Below are 17,992 nucleotides of genomic sequence, written 5' to 3'. Positions count from 1 at the left end.
TCTGCCTCTCAGCAGGCCGCTGCTCCTCTTCTGCCGGTGGGTCGCAGGCCCGCCTACCTTGCAGGAGTGATTGGAAGCTCTGTCCCGCCACGGGCCACTGGGCCTTTTCTGCTGGTGGTCACCTTGAAGGCATTTTTTAATCCAATCTGTCGGCCCATGTCTTTTAATTGATGAGTTTAGGCCATTCACGTTCTGGTTTATTATTAAAGTATGATTTGTATTCCAGTTATTTTGTTTTATTTTCGGTTTTTAACTTGACATGGTTTCTCCTTTGATTGGCCTTTCCTTTAGTATAGTTTCTCCCTTTGCTGTTTTTCATTTCCTCCTGGAATATTTTGCTGAGAATGCTCTGTAGTGCAGGCTTTCTCGCTGTTCAATGCTTTAAACTTTTGTTTATCATAAAAGGTTTTTATTTTATCATCAAATCTGAAGCTCAGTTTTGCTGGATATAAGATTCTTGGTTGGCATCCATTTTCTTTCAGAGCTTGGTATATGTTGTTCCAAATCTCCTGGCTTTGAGGGTCTCGGTTGAAAAATTTGCTGATACAAATTGATCTCCCCCTCTGTGAGATCTGATTCCTCTTTTTTGCCACCTTTAAGATTCTATCCTTATTCTGTATGCTATGAATTTTCATTCTAATGTGCCTTGGTGTAGATCTGTTGTAACTTTGTACATTCGCTGTCCGTGTAAGCCTCTTGTATTTGGTTTTCCATTTCATTCTTCATGTTTGGGAAATTTTCTGATATTGGTTCATTGAAGAGATTGTGCTTTCCATTGGTTTGAATCTCTGTACCTTCCTCTATCTCAATAAATCTTAGACTTGGTCCTTTGATTTTTATCCCATAATTCTTGGGTGTTCTGATCATGATTTCTTACCATCTTCACTGTTGTCAGCTTTATTTTCAAGATTGTATATTTTATCTTTGTTATCTGAAGTTCTGTCTTCCAGGTGATCTAGTCTGTTGGTGATGCTTTCTACTGAGTTTTCAATTTGATTTATTGTTTCCTTCATTTCCATGATTTCTGTTTTTTTTTTTTTTTTGTTGTTGTTGTTGTTTAACTTTAGAATCTCTATCTCTTTCTTGAAGTAATCTTTTGCTACCTGGCTACCTGTATTTGCTCCCTTATCTCTTTGTTGGTGTGGTCATTGATTGTCTGTATTTGCTCCCTTATCTCTCTGTTAGTGAGATCAATGGTTGCCTGTATTTGTTCTCTTGTGTCTTTGTTGGAGTGGTCAATTTTTGCTTGTATTTGCTACTTAAAGCATTCTTTAATTTGTAGATCATTTTAATTATGTATATTCTGAACTTCTCTGACATTTCATCAACTGCGCTTTCCATGGATTCTCTATTGTAGTATCTTGGATTTGGGGGCACTTTTCTCCCTGTGTTTTCATGTTGGCTCTTTGTCCTCCTTTCTTGTAGTGCAGATCTGAGATATTACAGTTTTTACCTGTAATCTTGTAGTGTTCCTACAGGTTAACTGTACCTCATCTTGGTGTTGGGCTTCTAGACCCTGGCTGGTGTCCCATGATAAATGCTACTGGAACTAAAGATGGTAGTTGCAATAGCGAAGGTAATTCAATATAGTAGTAGGGGTGTCCCAAGATGCATCAACCACTTTCAAAGATGTGGCTGAAAGGGTGGGCTGCCTGTTCAGAGATGCAGCTACCTCCATGCCCTTTCTGTTGTCCCAAAGTGGAGGCTACTGCATGGGGAGAGATATGGCAATGGCTGCAGTGTCCCAAAGTGGAGGTGTGTTAGGCCTGTGCTCTGGTGTGGGTCTGCTGGTATGTGAGGCAGTCCTGGGCTGAGGCCTGGGCTCTAGCATGGGTCTGCTGGTCAACAAGGGGGTTCTGGTACTGACCTTAGCCTAGGTTCTGCACAAGTTGGTGAGGGCGGTCCTAGGACTGAGCCTGGGCTTTAGCGTGGGTCTGTGGGTCAGCGAAATGGTCCTGGTCCAGGGCCTGCGCGGGGCCTTGTCTCTGGTGTAAGTCTGCCAGTCAGCGGGGCACCTTTGAATTCTTTCTTCCTAATATTTATCATCTGTTAAAAAGATATGTTTTGTTCATAATGCATATAACTGTTATCATTTTATTCTTGATCTATTCTATGGTATTTTAAAAGACCTTTAATGCATGCTAAATAGATTACCAGCAGTATTATCTGGGGGTTACAGTAAGTCTTTATTTTATAAACAAAAATTTCTTCCTTTCTAGGATTTTGCTGTTTTATTTCTTAGTGCCTACTTCATGGAGTTGACTTATAGACCTTGCAAGCCCAATTCTAATTAGCTTATGTGCTTGTTTGCTAAATTACAAATTGGAAATATCATATTATGTACAAAGCTAATAAAAATTATAATTGTGAGACTAGGGACAACAATGGGTTCAGAAAAAAAATTAAAAGATAATGCTTTTCTCAAAAAATCTAAATGATATGTAAGCTTTTTATGCCTTCTGTAACAAGTTATCACAAAATTTGGTGGCTTAGCACAATAGACATTTATTCTCTCTCAGTTTAAGAGAACACAAATACAAATTTAGTGTCACTGGGCTGAAATCAAAGTTTCAGGAAGTTTGTGTTTCCTCAAGACGCTGTAGGGGAGAAGAAATTCCATATAAGATTTAGCTTTTGGTGGTTTTCTTCATTTCTTGAGTGGATGTACCATGAATGTACCACTCCAGTCAATTCTGATAAAGGCACATGGAGTTCCTCTTCTGTCCAATTTCCGTCTCTCTCTCTCGTAAGAAAACTTGTGAAGATATTTTGATCCCACCTGAATAACCCAGGATAATCTTCTCAACCCATGATACTTAATTTAATAATACTTGCAAAATGTTTACCATATATCTTTGTCTATTTTTCTATTGCTACAACAGCATGTCTAACACTGGGTAATTTATGAAGAAAAGAGGTTTATTTTTGTTCACAGCCCTGTGTGCTGGAAATTCCACAGGCATGATGTTAATATCTGGTAAGGAACTCATGTACTACCACTCATAGTGGAAAGCAGAATGCAAACCAGCAAAAATATGAGGAAAAGGGGGCCAAATTCCCACAATAATAAACCCATTCTTATGACAGCAACACTAATCCACTCATGAGGGCTCCATTCCCAAGACCCCAATACCTTACCTGAAGCCCCATCTCCAAAGACTAGAGCATTGAGGAAGTAAATTCCAACATGACTTTCCTAGGAAACAAACTGTATTCAAGCCATAGTACCATGCGAGGTAACATTTTCAGTTTCTAGGAATTAGTACGTAATATATTTAAGAATCACTTTTCTTCCTACCCCTGTCTATCCTCTCACACCCAGATTCATGCCTGCCTGTAAACAGAATGTGTTTACTCCATCCCAGTGTGTTCACTTGTCTCAGTCCTTTCCAACATCAAATGAAACAGAAAAATCTCATCTAAATATCATTAGCTCAAAGTGCCAAACCTCATCATTTACATTAAACATAACTGAGAGTTGGTCTAATTCACTTGGGGGTAAAATCCCTCTCCATTTGTGGACCTATGAAACTAGAAAACAAATGATCTGCTTTTAAAATATAGTGGTTGAACGAATATAATAGTTATGGCTATTTCTATTCCAAAATAATTAGTGCAGGTAGAAACAGTCACAATTCCCAAGAAATATCACTCATGAACTTGATATCATCTGCAAACAATCTACCAAGTTCCCAAGATTAGGACCCAATATCTTTGGAGAACCACCATTCAGCCCACCACAGATAAGATCATAAAAATGGCATTTTAATTAATTTATGTAGACATAGAAAATATAAATAGGGAGAGAAATGAAGAAAACTAAAATGTCAATTAGTCCAAAAATTACTAAGCCAACAATTCACAAATAAATTCTTTAAAAACTTTAAGAAATAAATAATTTCCATGTGTTATTAACTGTTGTAAAGCATGAAAAAATAATTCTGATTCATTAAGGCAGAATCTCATATAATCAATATCTGATAAAACCTACCTGTTAAATAATGTCACTTGTGATTATTATAATCATTTTCTTAAGTAAAATCTTAAGAGGCAAAAACAGTGACTTCTGGAAATATCATACCCAGATAAAGATTATCAGGTGAGCAAAGATTGTTAATTGCATATGAAAAATATATTATGGCATTGCAACTCTTATCTAAAAGTTCAAAGTCTAACAAAGCTTTGAAAACCAAAATTTTCTTAGTGTCTTTGGTAGAAATATAAGCCGAACTGACCTCCTCTTTGTAATGCCAATTTATCTTTCCCTGAGTCAATATTCATATGTACAGTGCAGAAATATTTATGTGAAATTTAAGTACAGCATACTGTTTCTGATCCTTTTAGATTTGTTAAATAATTTATAATATATGCATGGTATAATCCTTCTAAAATCCACAAAATGTTGAATACTAAAACACAACTTTTCCCAAGAGCTCCATCTTTAGAATTATGGAATTTAATTTACAGTATCTATAAACCAAAGAGAAAAATAATATGAATCTCAAAATCATAATCAGTATATTTCAATAATGATAACAGCTAGCATTTATTTTCTTGCTTTCTCCATGCTAGGCACAGTTCTATTTCCAGATATTAGCATTATATCTAAAAATCAAGGATTATTAGTATTATTCTTATTTTAAGATAGGTAAATGGGAGCGTTGAAAGTCTAAGCAGACTTTTCAAGGTCAAATATTCAGTAAAGTATAGAGCTATCTCTTGAATCCAGTCAATTTAATATACATCATTGAAACAGAAAATGAACATTAGTAGGTATATCACATAAGAAGAAATAAAAATGTATATATAGCATATGATAAGATGGTGGTTATTACTTTGTAAAAACTTATCAGATTACACACTTAAATTGGTGAGGTTTTTTTTGTATTAATAATAGCTCAAAAAAGAAAAAATATATCACTGGAAATCTTTAATGAAATACTCAATGTGCTAGGCACAGTGACACACAATTGTAATCCCAGCAGCTAGGGAATCTGAGGCAGGAGAATGGCAAGTTCCAAGCCAGCCTCAGCAAAAGCGAGGTACTAAGCATCTCAGTAAGACACTGTCTCTAAATAAACTACAAAATACGGCTGGGGATGTGGCTCAGAGGTTGAGTGCCCCAGAGTTCAATCCCTGGTTACCCCTTTCAAAAAAAAAAAAAAAAAAAAAAAAAAAAAACCTCAATAAATAGAGGACCAGAAAGTTTCAGTTTTGAAACATTTTAGAAAGTTACAATTTTATGGGGATAAAAAGCTTGCATACAGGGAAAAATTGGAATTTATCTCCCCATAATCAAGGAAGAGCTGAATCATTTCAACAACAAAAACTCATATAATATTCAAGAATTAATTTTAAATTCTACAGTTGTATTTTGGAATAACCTCTTTGATGGTATATATTTGTAAATTTATATTGTATCCTAAAATGGTATGAAATTAGAAAACTTAATTGGTACAATTATCTAATATTCTAACATTAAAACAATGTATTTGCAAGTTTTGTGAACATACTTGTGAAAGTTTCTTTAAACAGAATAAAAGAGAATACCCATGGAAAAATTTGGTGAAATATATTTCACATTTTAATAAAGTCTTTAGAATTGATAATATTCTGTCACTGTATGCTCAAATATATCAGCACTTACAGAATAGTCTCTCAATTTAAAACATATAATCCACAGAAAATTAACATTTACTACATATTAATATCCTAAAATGGAACCTTGAAGATTTATGGCAATTTTATCCCATATAAGAAGAAAACAATTTTCAGAAGAGCAAAAACACTTGGGATAGATATGATTAAAAAGCTGATTCTTTTATATGTGAATATTTGTATGTATTGATTCATATGTAAGAATATCTTTTAAAATTACTCTGAAATTTTCTGCTTAAATAACGTGAGTTTATGTTTTGCTTTTTAAAAATTGTTACTTCTTAGATGTGATTTTAAAAAATTTAAAATTATTAATAGTTTCAGGATATAGTAAAACCAATTTAAGTGTCAGTAAACATATTTGAAAATTATGTTGTTTAAGCATGTTTTAGCACCTCCTTTTGCATTCCAGAAAATTCTTGTTTGTTTATAAAATAAGTGAGCATCTGCCTTAAAAATCACTTTTCCAGTCATGATATAGAATAATCTCATTTAGTCTCCACCAAGGTAGTTATAAGGTATATTATTTTCTCTTCAAGATAAGAAAGCACTGACTCTCCATGAATAAACAGTTTGCTCAAAGTTGCAAGGCTTAGAGTAGGAAAGTCTAACTGAATTCAGTGTCATTTTAGGAAGTGGAAGTAATGCTGATTTAGTTTCTGTTCCCTGAAAGCTATACCACATAGAGACAGGAAGGGCACAATTTATTTAAAAATGTCATATTTATTCTTTCTTATTTGGTTTCTGGATAGAGAATCCTAAGTATCCCTGAAATATGACTGTTCAGTAAGTTTACAGCATTTGGCAGAACTCTTTGAAGCCCCTTGGAGTAATGCCAAAGTGACAATGTCCCTTGTGACTTTGAATTCTCATCCAAATGAACACCTGCTGTCATTATTCCTATCAATTCTATAGTCAGCAAAGCCAGCACTCTCTTTGTGGTGGAACCCATTCAACACGGAAAAGGCCTGCCAGTGTTTCACACTAGTTTTTATTTTGCCCTCTTTTTTACTGAATGAATGATCTATTGCCTGAGTGTCTTGGATTTAGAGCCAATATTAAGTTCATCTCTGGTTATTTGGTGTCCTAATGGTCCATATTAGTGTACTCCATTGTAAGTCTAGTCTAGTTCTTTTTATATGTCTCCCCTTGTCTCTACTCCTCTCTCCCTTTCTCTGTCCTGTTTATGTTGCTATAGAAAGAATGAATTTTTATTATTATTGCAAAAATATACACTTGTAAAGAAAATTATACTACATAATCCATTTGTAAAAATTTGTTTCTCCAAGTTAGCAGAAACAAATAATTCAAACAAGAGAAAATTCAATGATATTCTTCCTATGGGTAACCAATATTGATCATTCATTTTCAGTCTTTGATTCATATTACTGTGCTTTTGTTTAAGTGATCTGCTGATGCATACATTTAATTAGAAGGCATTCCAAATTGATTTTGCACCAGAGTAGGGATAAAGTTTTTTTTTTTTAATTAATGAATGATCATGCCACATATATATTACAAGTAGCTCAGTTCAGATTTTTCTACAATTTCATACCACATTAAGATAACTTCATAATCTATAATATGATTATGACTTAGAATTATAAAGAGAAATTCTTTGACTAGGTTTGAGAGCTATTGGATCAATAAACATGAGCCATGTTTTCATATTTCTACTTCCTAGCAAACCAGGAACTTGACCATGTTTTTTTTTAACAAAGTTGTATGTTGAAAAACTAAACCATAGAGAAATTTTGGGGTGACTTTTAAAGGTGTTATTTCTATACTCATCTGCCTATATCCATGAGTCCTTTCATTTATGGATTAATTAAAACATTTGACAATTTTTAGAAAATAAAATGTTTATTCAGAAAAAAAATGATTATTAGCCCTTTCTTACAGGGATAAGCAACTCTCTGCCATCTGCATTGGGCATTGGTCCCTCTCTTGTTGGGCCTCATGCTTTACTATGCATGAGTAAGCACATGAGCCTTTTCATTTCATTCATGAGATTTTTAATCCTTGACTAGTGTTTTCAAGATTCTCTTAAATACACAACTTCTTTATTCCTTTGTGTTGGATCTTTTTCTTTAACTTCACTATGAGACAAATTAACATTTAATCACAACAATAGCTCTTTTCTGTTGAGATGACTGGTAAATATATTAGTTTCTCATTCGAGTGATTAATCATGTGGATGAAGAATGGGAAAATATCTCACTTGATATAATAGGTTTAACTCATTAATGTCAGAATGGACCCTTGAAAAGTTTGAATCACAATATCCCACCAACCTCACACATTCCTTGTAAATTTTATTAAAAAAAAACCCTCAGGATTTCTTGATAGTAAAAAACACCCATTGGGGTTCAGAACTGTTACACTTAGGGTTTCAGAGATGAGTTATACCTGTCACCAGTTCTCCAGAAATAAGTCTTTCTCTTTGTTGCTTTTTACCATTAAGCAAAATGGTTCAGAAAACTTCTTGTGGTCTGAACAGTTATTAATTACACACCAAGGACTTGACTTTGAAGTCAAGTATTACAGTTGCCTCTACTAGACCAGCACCCTCATACTATCTTTCTACCTACTCAAAGAAGTAGGAGCTTTTCTACCATCATTTTCCCAATTAGGCTGTCCTTTTAACTGTCTTTATCAATACTTTCAACTACTATTTGAGATTTATGATTTTATGTGCTATCTTAAACATACTGTGAGTCTGGTACCAAAATTAGATATTTTAAAGGAGATATATAAAACAAATAGAAATCAACTCCTAGATGTAAAGATGAACAGTAACCAATCATGACATGACACCATAAATCACACTTGTTCAGGTTTGACATGGATTATATGTCAATTTTAGAACATCTTGACAAAACTAATTTGAATTTAAAATATTGGTCATTTTAAATTTATACTTCTGTAGGATAATAGGATTATAAACTATTCTGTTTTTTCCCCATTTCTCCCTTTAGGATGCCTCCATTGCACACAGATTCCACATCATGAGAGAGAAACACCCAGAGAAATTCAATAGTAGGTAAGGTAACAAACAATGAAATCACAATTATGGTAATCAAATTGTGTCACAATAAATGATCTCTTTGTTAACAACCTTTTATATATAATGGTTAAATGAGGTTCAGTGTATGTGTAACTATTACGATGAAAGTATAAATTAGTTGAATTTTTCATTTTAGGTTTAATTCCACACTTATATGCTATAAATGTTGACAGTAATAATTTATTAAGGTAAGACATTCGTGTAACCTTTACATGGCTTAGTATGTGAATGGTGATCATCTTTAATCCCAAGTAAAAGTCCAAAGGTATGTTAAAAATCTTCTAGTCTTTGGACTCTTGGTTCCATGTAGGCCTCAATTAAATGCAAAATAACAGCAACATCAATACCAGTATAAATTGTTTTAAAGAGTTTTTGCTCACAGAGGAAAGCCTTGACATAAAATAAGTTTTCTCATAATACCAATTGGCAAACATTTTCCCTTTCAAAATTTAGACAATAAATATCTGTAGTTACTCAAAGGAGTAGAGAAATCATTGGCTCTGTATTGGCTCCATGCTAGAGGAAATATGTCTCTCTTAACCTCACTCCCCTAGAAAATGAGGCAGAAAAAGTAAAGTGTCTTCTACTTCAGGTTACATTCATTTACACTCTATTCATTTCATAAAGTTACAAAATAATAAGCAGTATTTCTGTATAAATACTTGAGTGATTTTATACATTAATGTTCAAAACAAAAGGCTGTTTTCTCTGTACTTGGCGAAGCTGACAATTGGCCAAGAATATTCCACACAATTCATTAAATAACTGCCACCTGGAAATTCTTCTGTTTATTTCAAATTTGTCATACCCTAGTATATTAAAGTAATTTTTCCATGTAGATTAATAATAAATAAATGCTATTAAGACATACTTTCAAAATTATTTTAGACCTTTTTAAACTGTACACTTAAGCATACTACTTTATATTATCCTAGTTAAAAAAAATTGCATGATTAGTGAAGTTGTATTAGAGATTTCATTAAATTTACCTAAGTGTTTTATTAAAACAAATAAGTTTTTATTTCTTGTACTTTACCTTAGATACCATTTTGTTTGTTACCTTAGAAATCATAAATCATGAACTTATGGTTTTATTGTTATCTCAGAGTTCAAAACGCTGTAATTTTTGTTTTAAAGGCAATAGAAGAATTCATATATGGTTATTGATAAGTGCACATTATATCTTTAGAAGGATTCAGAAAAGTTTTGTAATTCTGGAGTGAGAGAAATGGAATTGGGGGTTATCAGAGTGAGACAATTGAAAACATAAAGAGATACATCAGTGCATTTATCTGATAATCAAATTTGATATTCTATATATAAGATTGCCAACATTGATGACCCTCCCTCATGTGTCATAAGTTAATGAGTTCCTTTCTGCTGAATAATTTTAATTCTTCTTAATAATAAAGACTCCATTTTTCACATATGTCCATTTCACTTTTTATTCTTGATAGCACTAATTTATAACATTCCTCACTGCCCAATATATGATTAGATGATATTTACAATAATGTGTTTGTATACCTCAATATTTTCATAGGATATAAATTTTACCTCATTGAAACTTCCTTGTAAATTTGACACGTGAGTAAATCTTGCTTATAAATAGGTTACAGAGAATATTGAAATCAAAGACAGATAATGATTTCTATAATGATATACAGCGGCACATTCCATGGTGAGTTCAAAGAATGCCAGAGTTAGAGGTGTTGAACCATCCTTCTGTGGCACTATCAAGGCTGCTCTCCCTTCTGATCTGAAGTGGACCCCTGCACAGTCCCTGTGAATTGTTTAATTCAGGCTGAGATGGAGCAGCAAACCTGAGAGTGAGCCAGAAGTAGATGGTGCACCACTCCATCCATCTGTGGTCTTTCATTCTGAAGAGCTTGAACAATATATGTGAAAACATACTAGATATGGATGACATTGATGTGGTGAAACAATTTATGATATCTGGCCATCTCAGGCAATGTCAAATAATTCATCAGCAAAGGCCAGCATACCTGGACCCCTGACCCACAGTAGACAGGTGCATGGTCCTCATGCTCCTAGTCCTTAGGTCAATAACCAATTCCTCTCATTTTGGCTTCTCTAACCAGATGCTTTCTGACTTTGATCAGCTCTTCATTTTGACATATATATAGACTTAGGTGAAACAAAGACTAAAATGTAGTATTGAAGCCTAAATGAAGCTCTGGTCTCAGTCTGGGAGCTCTCAAAACCCTCAAAAATTGCACTTAGGGCTGGAGTTGTGGCTCAGAGATAGAGCTCTCGCTTAGCATATATGAGGCACTGGGTTCGATCCTCAGCACCACATAAAGTAAAATAAAGACATTGTGTCCACCTGTAACTAAAAAAATAAATATTAAAAAGAAAGTTGTTTCCATATATTCACTAGTCAAAATAGTAATAAAAGAAAAAAAAAATGCCCTGAATGCCCTCACCTCTCTGGAGCCACCTGCTGTTGCCAGGGTTAGATAGATGGGAAGATAGAGCACAGTGGAGATTGGGAACTTTATTAAAAAGATCTTATTTCATGTAAATCCCAGGTTTAAACCTTTTAGTGACTCTTTTTCCTTACTACATAGAATCCAAGTTATTTGTATTGTTCTTATAGTTTCAAGATTCAGATTTTGTTCAAATGTAGAATTTACCTCGTACTAGCCATGTAAACTTAGGAAAGGTCTTTGATCATTATGCCATGTTTCTGCTTCTGGAAAATGAGACAAAAAAAAGTATTTGACTGTGCATGGGCTGCATCAAATTCCCAATAACTATGTGCCAAGTTTCTGCCTCTTCCTGCCATCTCCAGAGTTGGATGGAATGTCCCACTGCAAGGCATTTGATCTCTGATTCCAAGTAATGGCTGGCAATCTAGAAGTATGGGGGCATACTCATGGGTAAAATTTGACTAATGGGAAATGGGAGATAGAGAGATAGGCAGATGAATTCTGCCTTCTTTAGTCTCTTTCATAAATTGCTACAAAGTATCTTTTCTACAATTAGTACATCCTCTGGAAAATCCTTCCAAGTACCCATTGGCATAACTCCTGTGCTTCTTCAGGTCTTTCATGAAGTAGTTTCCAGCCTGGAAATTTATCACCTTGTATTACCTCCCTTTATTCCCAGCCTTACTTATATTTTTAACTCCTAATGTCTTATATTTTCACTTGCCAAACAAAATATCAATACTTTGATCTTCTCTTAGTCACTGTTTTCTGGGTTACTTTGGGGTGGAGAGAGAGGAGGACATTAGACCGGAGTGGGGGTGGGAACTATAATCCTGCTTTAACTTCATCTCCTTTTTCCATTTAACCCAGGAATATGAATTAACAAATACTATATATTAAGAGGCCTGTCCTGCCCTACTGTCTCCACAAAAGGTTGAAGAGATAATGACTATCTTGGAAATTCAGTGTTATAGTATAGAACCTTATTTCTGGATTTGGTAGGACATTTAACTAATATGCAACCTAATAGAAAAGAAGGTAGCTTTTGTCATTTGGCAAGCTGGAATGCCATACAGGATCTATCTTCTCCAGAGGTGCATTTCTTCCAAGAGAGATGATGCCTTTTATACTCGTTGCCTAAACCCAGTCCAGTATTATGCTCTGCCAGGTAATAGCCACAGAAAGGTTAAATAGGATTGGTTCTTGTGCTCAAGGCACCATCTTGGTCTTGAGGCTGAGAGGTGTACATAGGACAAGTGACCACTGCGAAGAGGAGTTCCTAAAGAAGTCAGAAAGGCTTTCTGGAGAAGGAAACCCATGAGCCCATTAAGAAAGTGTAACATTTGGTAACCACTCAAACATTAGAATAAACTGATCAGGTGAATGAAGAGTGAAGGATATTCCAGAAAGAGAGAACACTTGACCTGGCAACTGCTCAGATAGTCATCTGCAAGTTTATACTCATTCGACCAAGAATTTTTGAGCCCACAGTGCAAATAGCACCAGGACTATATTGACCAATTGTGAGGAGCACAGAGAAAACTAAAGGATGTGTCAAGGAAGAAAGACTTTTCAGGCATTGCCTGAGTCAAACCTGAAGGTCTCAAGGGTATCAGCCATTCATCCCATTTTTGAGCCTGTACCCTTAGTGTTGCCCTGTGCTGGACACTAAGGTCCAGTGGTTTGTAAATGAAGACACTCGACTTCTTCATGGAGCCAAAAGATGTTAGATAAAAATTCTGTATTTGTTCAGTACTGCCAAGGACAGATTGCAGACCTTGATAGGCTCAAATTTAATTCTCAGTCTCTGATCAAGCCTTGTGGCCTGGGATGTACCTTCCCCTTCCTTTGCATTTCCACCCCTTTCCCCATTTTTTATTGCCCCTTAGGTTGGTGCTGCTAGTGGTGTCAGTTTATCTGGGGAGGGTATCCAAATGTCCTCTACCTAACTTGAAGCCAAGTAGACATAATATAAAATAGAAGTAGTATGGACTTATTAGTGACCCAGTCACTAGCACTGGTGATTATGACCCAATTAAAGGTCTGGGGAATGAACATCTCTTTTACTTCTGCTTCAATACCAGGTCCCCTCCATGGAACAAGCCATTATAGGTTAAATGAGCCATGGCTGGTCTCCATCCTTACCTAGCTCTGCAGGTAGGGTCAGCAGGTGAGATTGCTTGTTGTTGGGTAGCAGAGTGAGAGGTTTGGTTGGTGACTCACTACTTTTGTTGAGGAAACCAGAGCAGGGAAGAACCAGACTAGGCAAGTGTGTGAGATATGCACTAGAATGGTGGCAAAATAGGTTTCTGCACTGTGAAGGTCACAATCTACTGGAGGAGGAAAATTATTACACAAAAGTACTATAAGGCCTAATATTATGAACTTGCTATCCTAAGGCAAGGGGATTAGGAAGGCATTTCATTCCTACCTCTAAAATAAGTCTACACTGCTTATTTAATATATGTGCATTAGTAAACAATTTAGCAGTTGGTTTTGTATAGTTTTGAACTTAAGTTAATTTTGATTGAGTTTCATTAAACTTCTTAATCAAAAGGTTTATAATTTTAACAAAATTTGGAAAAATTGAAAAAAAAAATATACGATAGATATTTAACATATTATTGACCAATGGTTTTTAAGATAGCAGTTAGCCCTAAAACTCCTTACATTTCCAAATCAATTAGGTACTTGCATTTCCATCTATATTTTTGTAGATTGTCTTTACTTAGAGTTCCAAGCATTTAGATAATTCCCTAAACTATAATGTAAACATTCAGAATATGAATACTTTCTGACCAATTTCTCTGAAGATAAGATATCGTATACAAGCAATTTCAGATGTTTCTCAAGGGTGGATTTTGGAATTCAACATTGAGACTAGCTCAGGCATAGCACACTTTCACATGTTCAGGAATTCACAAATGGATTTTCTTTTAAGTACTCCTAATAATGGTGTTTCAGATCAGATCTCTTGTCACAATAAATCATATGCCATTAATATAATCCTCTAGTATGCTCACCTTGAAATTCATTTATATTTTAGAGAACATGATGTTTCTAACATTATCTTAAGGAAATTAATTACCAAAATATATAGTTCTGCTCTCTATGCTTCTTATGACAGAAATTGAAAGAACTGAAAAAAGGTAATGATTTTTCCGGTGCTTAAGAGAGTGCTAGTTGAGAGGTTTATGTCATATTCTTTTCAGATTTCTGTGTAGATCTAAGTTAACTATTGAAAGGAAGCATGCTAGGAAAATTTCCAAACTCTTAAGATAAAACTAAATTTACATAAGAACCTCTATCATCTTTTACATTAAAACTCTTTAAAGCACCTTTGCTACTACAATTTGGCGACATATGTTACATAACATTGGTGTTTAAAATATATAATTTGACTCTAAATATCTACAATAATAGTGATGTTCTTGTGTAATTTCTCAGATATTACACCTTTCCTGATTATATCTAGATAGAGTATTTTAAGTTCTTGGGTTTTTAACAACTAATCATCAACATACTAATAATTATGAAAGCTTAAAGTAATAATTTTTTTAGAAAAAAATCCAAAACAATGTTGATTTCCAAGAGTATAACTATGCAATATTAACAATAACTTGCAAGTAACTGTGACATGTTTTTTGTAATACAAAAAAAAATGGTGATCTTTCAAAGATCTTTAAAATTTTAGTCATAGCATGTTTTTGAAGAATCAATTTAAATTCTTAATGTATTACTTTAAAATAATTTTCCTGGAGTAAAGTAAATCAACTCATAAGCACTATGACTAGTAATGATAAAGATGCTATCCCATAAAGTCTCTACTGCTTATTTAAAAGCATCTGGTCTCTTAACTTCTGGAAAGAAACAGAAATACTTTCCTGAGACCCCTGTTCAGAGAAAAGTGATTCATTTCTATATTACTCACTGCTTTTTCTCTTAAGGATTCTATAACCAAAAAACTGAAATTGAGGTATGAATGTAAGTAAGGCAATTTAACTCAGAATTTATGTGGTGAATTTTCTGTCAAAATTACCCAAGAAATTAATATCCTACGTGAACTTAGAAATTTTGCCTTCAAAATTACAGTAATTATTCTATAGAACAATACTTGATTTTTTTGTTTTGACATGAGGTTTTGTGAGCTCATGGAATAAGTTTTACTTTTTTGTTTACTCTGTGACTTTGCTGTATACAGTGTGTTTAATAAAATGAGCACTCAATAGATATTTATTCATTAAATTATTTATTATTTCATAATACGTTTCTCTTCCCAGTATCTTACTGCTTTTATGGTTCATGGTTTTTATAGTGACAAAAAAGTAATAGAAAAAATTAGAATTGCAGGATGCCTAAAATGAGTCTTGATTCTGCATAATTATCATTCAAGTATCAATAATACCTTTTAGTATTGTCAACTTTCATGTACCTAACCTCCACAAAACAGCAATATAAAACAAACAAATTCTACAAGATAAATCCCTGAGCACTGTGAGTTGCAAATAAATAATACACAGTTACAGGTTAGTTTTGTGGTTCATAGTTTTGTGCTTCTTATTTTTAGTTTTATAGGTCAACAAAATATAATTATGACCACTTATTGATTTTTACCTGGTGACAGTATTGAACTGAAGACAGTATATCACTCTTCATGAGTGTGTGTGTGTGTGTGTGTCTGTGTGTCTGTGTGTGTGTGTGTGTGTGAGAGAGAGAGAGAGAGAGAGAAAATGACAATTCTATAAATAAATTATTTTATTAGTTGCAGAGCATGTGATACCAACCCATATGCTGAAATTTGTAAAATTCAGTTTTCCATAAATGGTATCAATCTGAAGAGATATATTACCAAAACAAATATTTTATTAGCCAAAATAGCTCATAAAGTATTATTATTTATTTTAAAATGCCAGTTTTATACCTGAGCATTCTTTACTTTAAACTGTATTATAAGTGAGTATATATTCTTAACTTGGAAATTATAAATTTCTAGATATTTTACTCTATTGGATATGGAAAATTACAATTTCGAAGTTAAAAATAGAGAAACCAAACCTAAATATTTTTTTTTTAACTTTCTAATTTGATGTTGAAAAGGGAAAGAAAAGCACACAGGAAACAATGACAAAATGGAAAGTTACCATTTGTTATTTAGACAAAAAATCCAGTTGTAGTTCTTGAATAAAATATGAAATTAAAAATGAAACAATGTTTAAGTAGTAACAGAAAAAAATGCTCTATCCTAGCCAAATATTATTATCTATCATGTAAAGTATCATTGAAAAGTTGTTTCTCTGAATTCAATATAATAAAATTTTTAAGGTATGAAGTTGTTTAAGGTTTTTTTAAATTTTATGATTATGTATTCAGATAATTTTCTTCATCAACTATAAGAATTTTAATGTATGTTTAATAAAAGCCAATTGAAATTGCCTTCAGGGAATTTCATGACATATACTTTTACATACATGGCCCACATACATTTTTTTTAGATTTTTTTTTTTTGTTTATAGATGAACACAATACCTTTATTTTATTTTTATGTGATACTGAGGATTGAACCCTGTGCCTTCCACAATTCTGAGCCACAATTTCAGCCCACAACATGTCTGACATACTTTTGAGTCAGAATGACAGGAAATAATATAGAAGTTATTCTATAATATAGAATAACTTCTATATAATATAGAATAACTTCTATAATAACTATAGAAGTTATTCTCATATGTTTCTCTGAAAATTTTTAATCTGTATGCATGCAAAATTGCTTTTGGAAGAAATTAGTTTTCATTGCACTTTGAACTCTTTAAGAATTAAACTTTTATTTCATATATTAACTTATTTGTAATAGTTTTTAATGTGTAGAACAATTGATTTTTAAATAATTGACATTTATTCTTCATTAAAAACAATAAATATAAAAGACTGAATGGAATCTATATCACATATACATATGTCTTTGTTGAGGTATTTGACCTTACCTTTGCATCAGGAAAACTACATTATTAGATAGTGAAATTTCATTTCTGTTTAAAAATGCAAATTATTATGTTTTGAGGCATATTCTACTTTCTGTAAGTGGTACCATTTTAATAATACAACTAGTATTGTTAGTATTCTTAACATTACTTCTAATGTTAAAATTAAATACTTGTAAGTTTTAGTATTTTATAATGTCTTTATTCATTAGCTATATCAACATTGCATAGAAAACTTTTGGACAAAATCATATACTCAAATAATTTTATTGTGAGAAGTTTGTGTAATTTTCTCTTCTGTATACCAGTACCAACTTTGGTCTGTTTTTAGTGAACCATTCTCATTTTTATTCTAACTGTACATGATTATAAAACTTTACCCTTTAGATAAGATTATTTGACATTTTTCTATATAAGAAATATTGTTAAACCAACTTTTCCAGATTGATGACTAATTGTTTGCATATAAGCTATATAGGATATAGACAAATGGCAAGTAAATAATAAATATATGTGTGTATATATATATATATATATATATATATATATATATATATATATGTATTCATATATATTAATTGTGATGCCTAGACGTCTAAAATACTCCATTCTTACATTATCATTTTATATAAATCTTTCATACTTATTGCTGTACATGTATTTCTAATTTAAGGCTTTTCAAATAATTTACAAACTGCCATTCTTTTCCTAGATTTTTATTTGTATGTTGAGACTTGTTTAAATATTTGGTTTAATCTTGCTGTGTGCACACTGACAGGAAGGCCTCTGCTTCACCTGCAGTTTCCTCCATCATTTTCTGGTATCATAAAACATGA

General features: G+C 33.1%; 1 protein-coding gene across 9 annotated transcripts in view; it reads left to right on the top strand.

Moving 5' to 3' along the window:
* The window catches only part of Dgkb (diacylglycerol kinase beta), a 747,732-nt gene that overhangs the window by 458,001 nt on the left and 271,739 nt on the right, over positions 1 to 17,992 (top strand). For all 9 annotated transcript variants that reach the window (XM_048799633.1, XM_048799632.1, XM_048799634.1 and 6 more), the window contains one exon: positions 8,637 to 8,701. In XM_048799633.1, coding sequence (XP_048655590.1) covers positions 8,637 to 8,701 — 65 coding nt within the window. The remainder of the gene's footprint in view (positions 1 to 8,636; positions 8,702 to 17,992) is intronic.

The sequence above is a fragment of the Marmota marmota genome, unplaced genomic scaffold (assembly GCF_001458135.2).
Source record: "Marmota marmota marmota unplaced genomic scaffold, marMar, whole genome shotgun sequence".
Lineage (NCBI taxonomy): Eukaryota > Metazoa > Chordata > Mammalia > Rodentia > Sciuridae > Marmota > Marmota marmota.
Note: the sequence above shows the minus strand (reverse complement) of the source record. Positions and strands in the feature narration are given on the sequence as shown.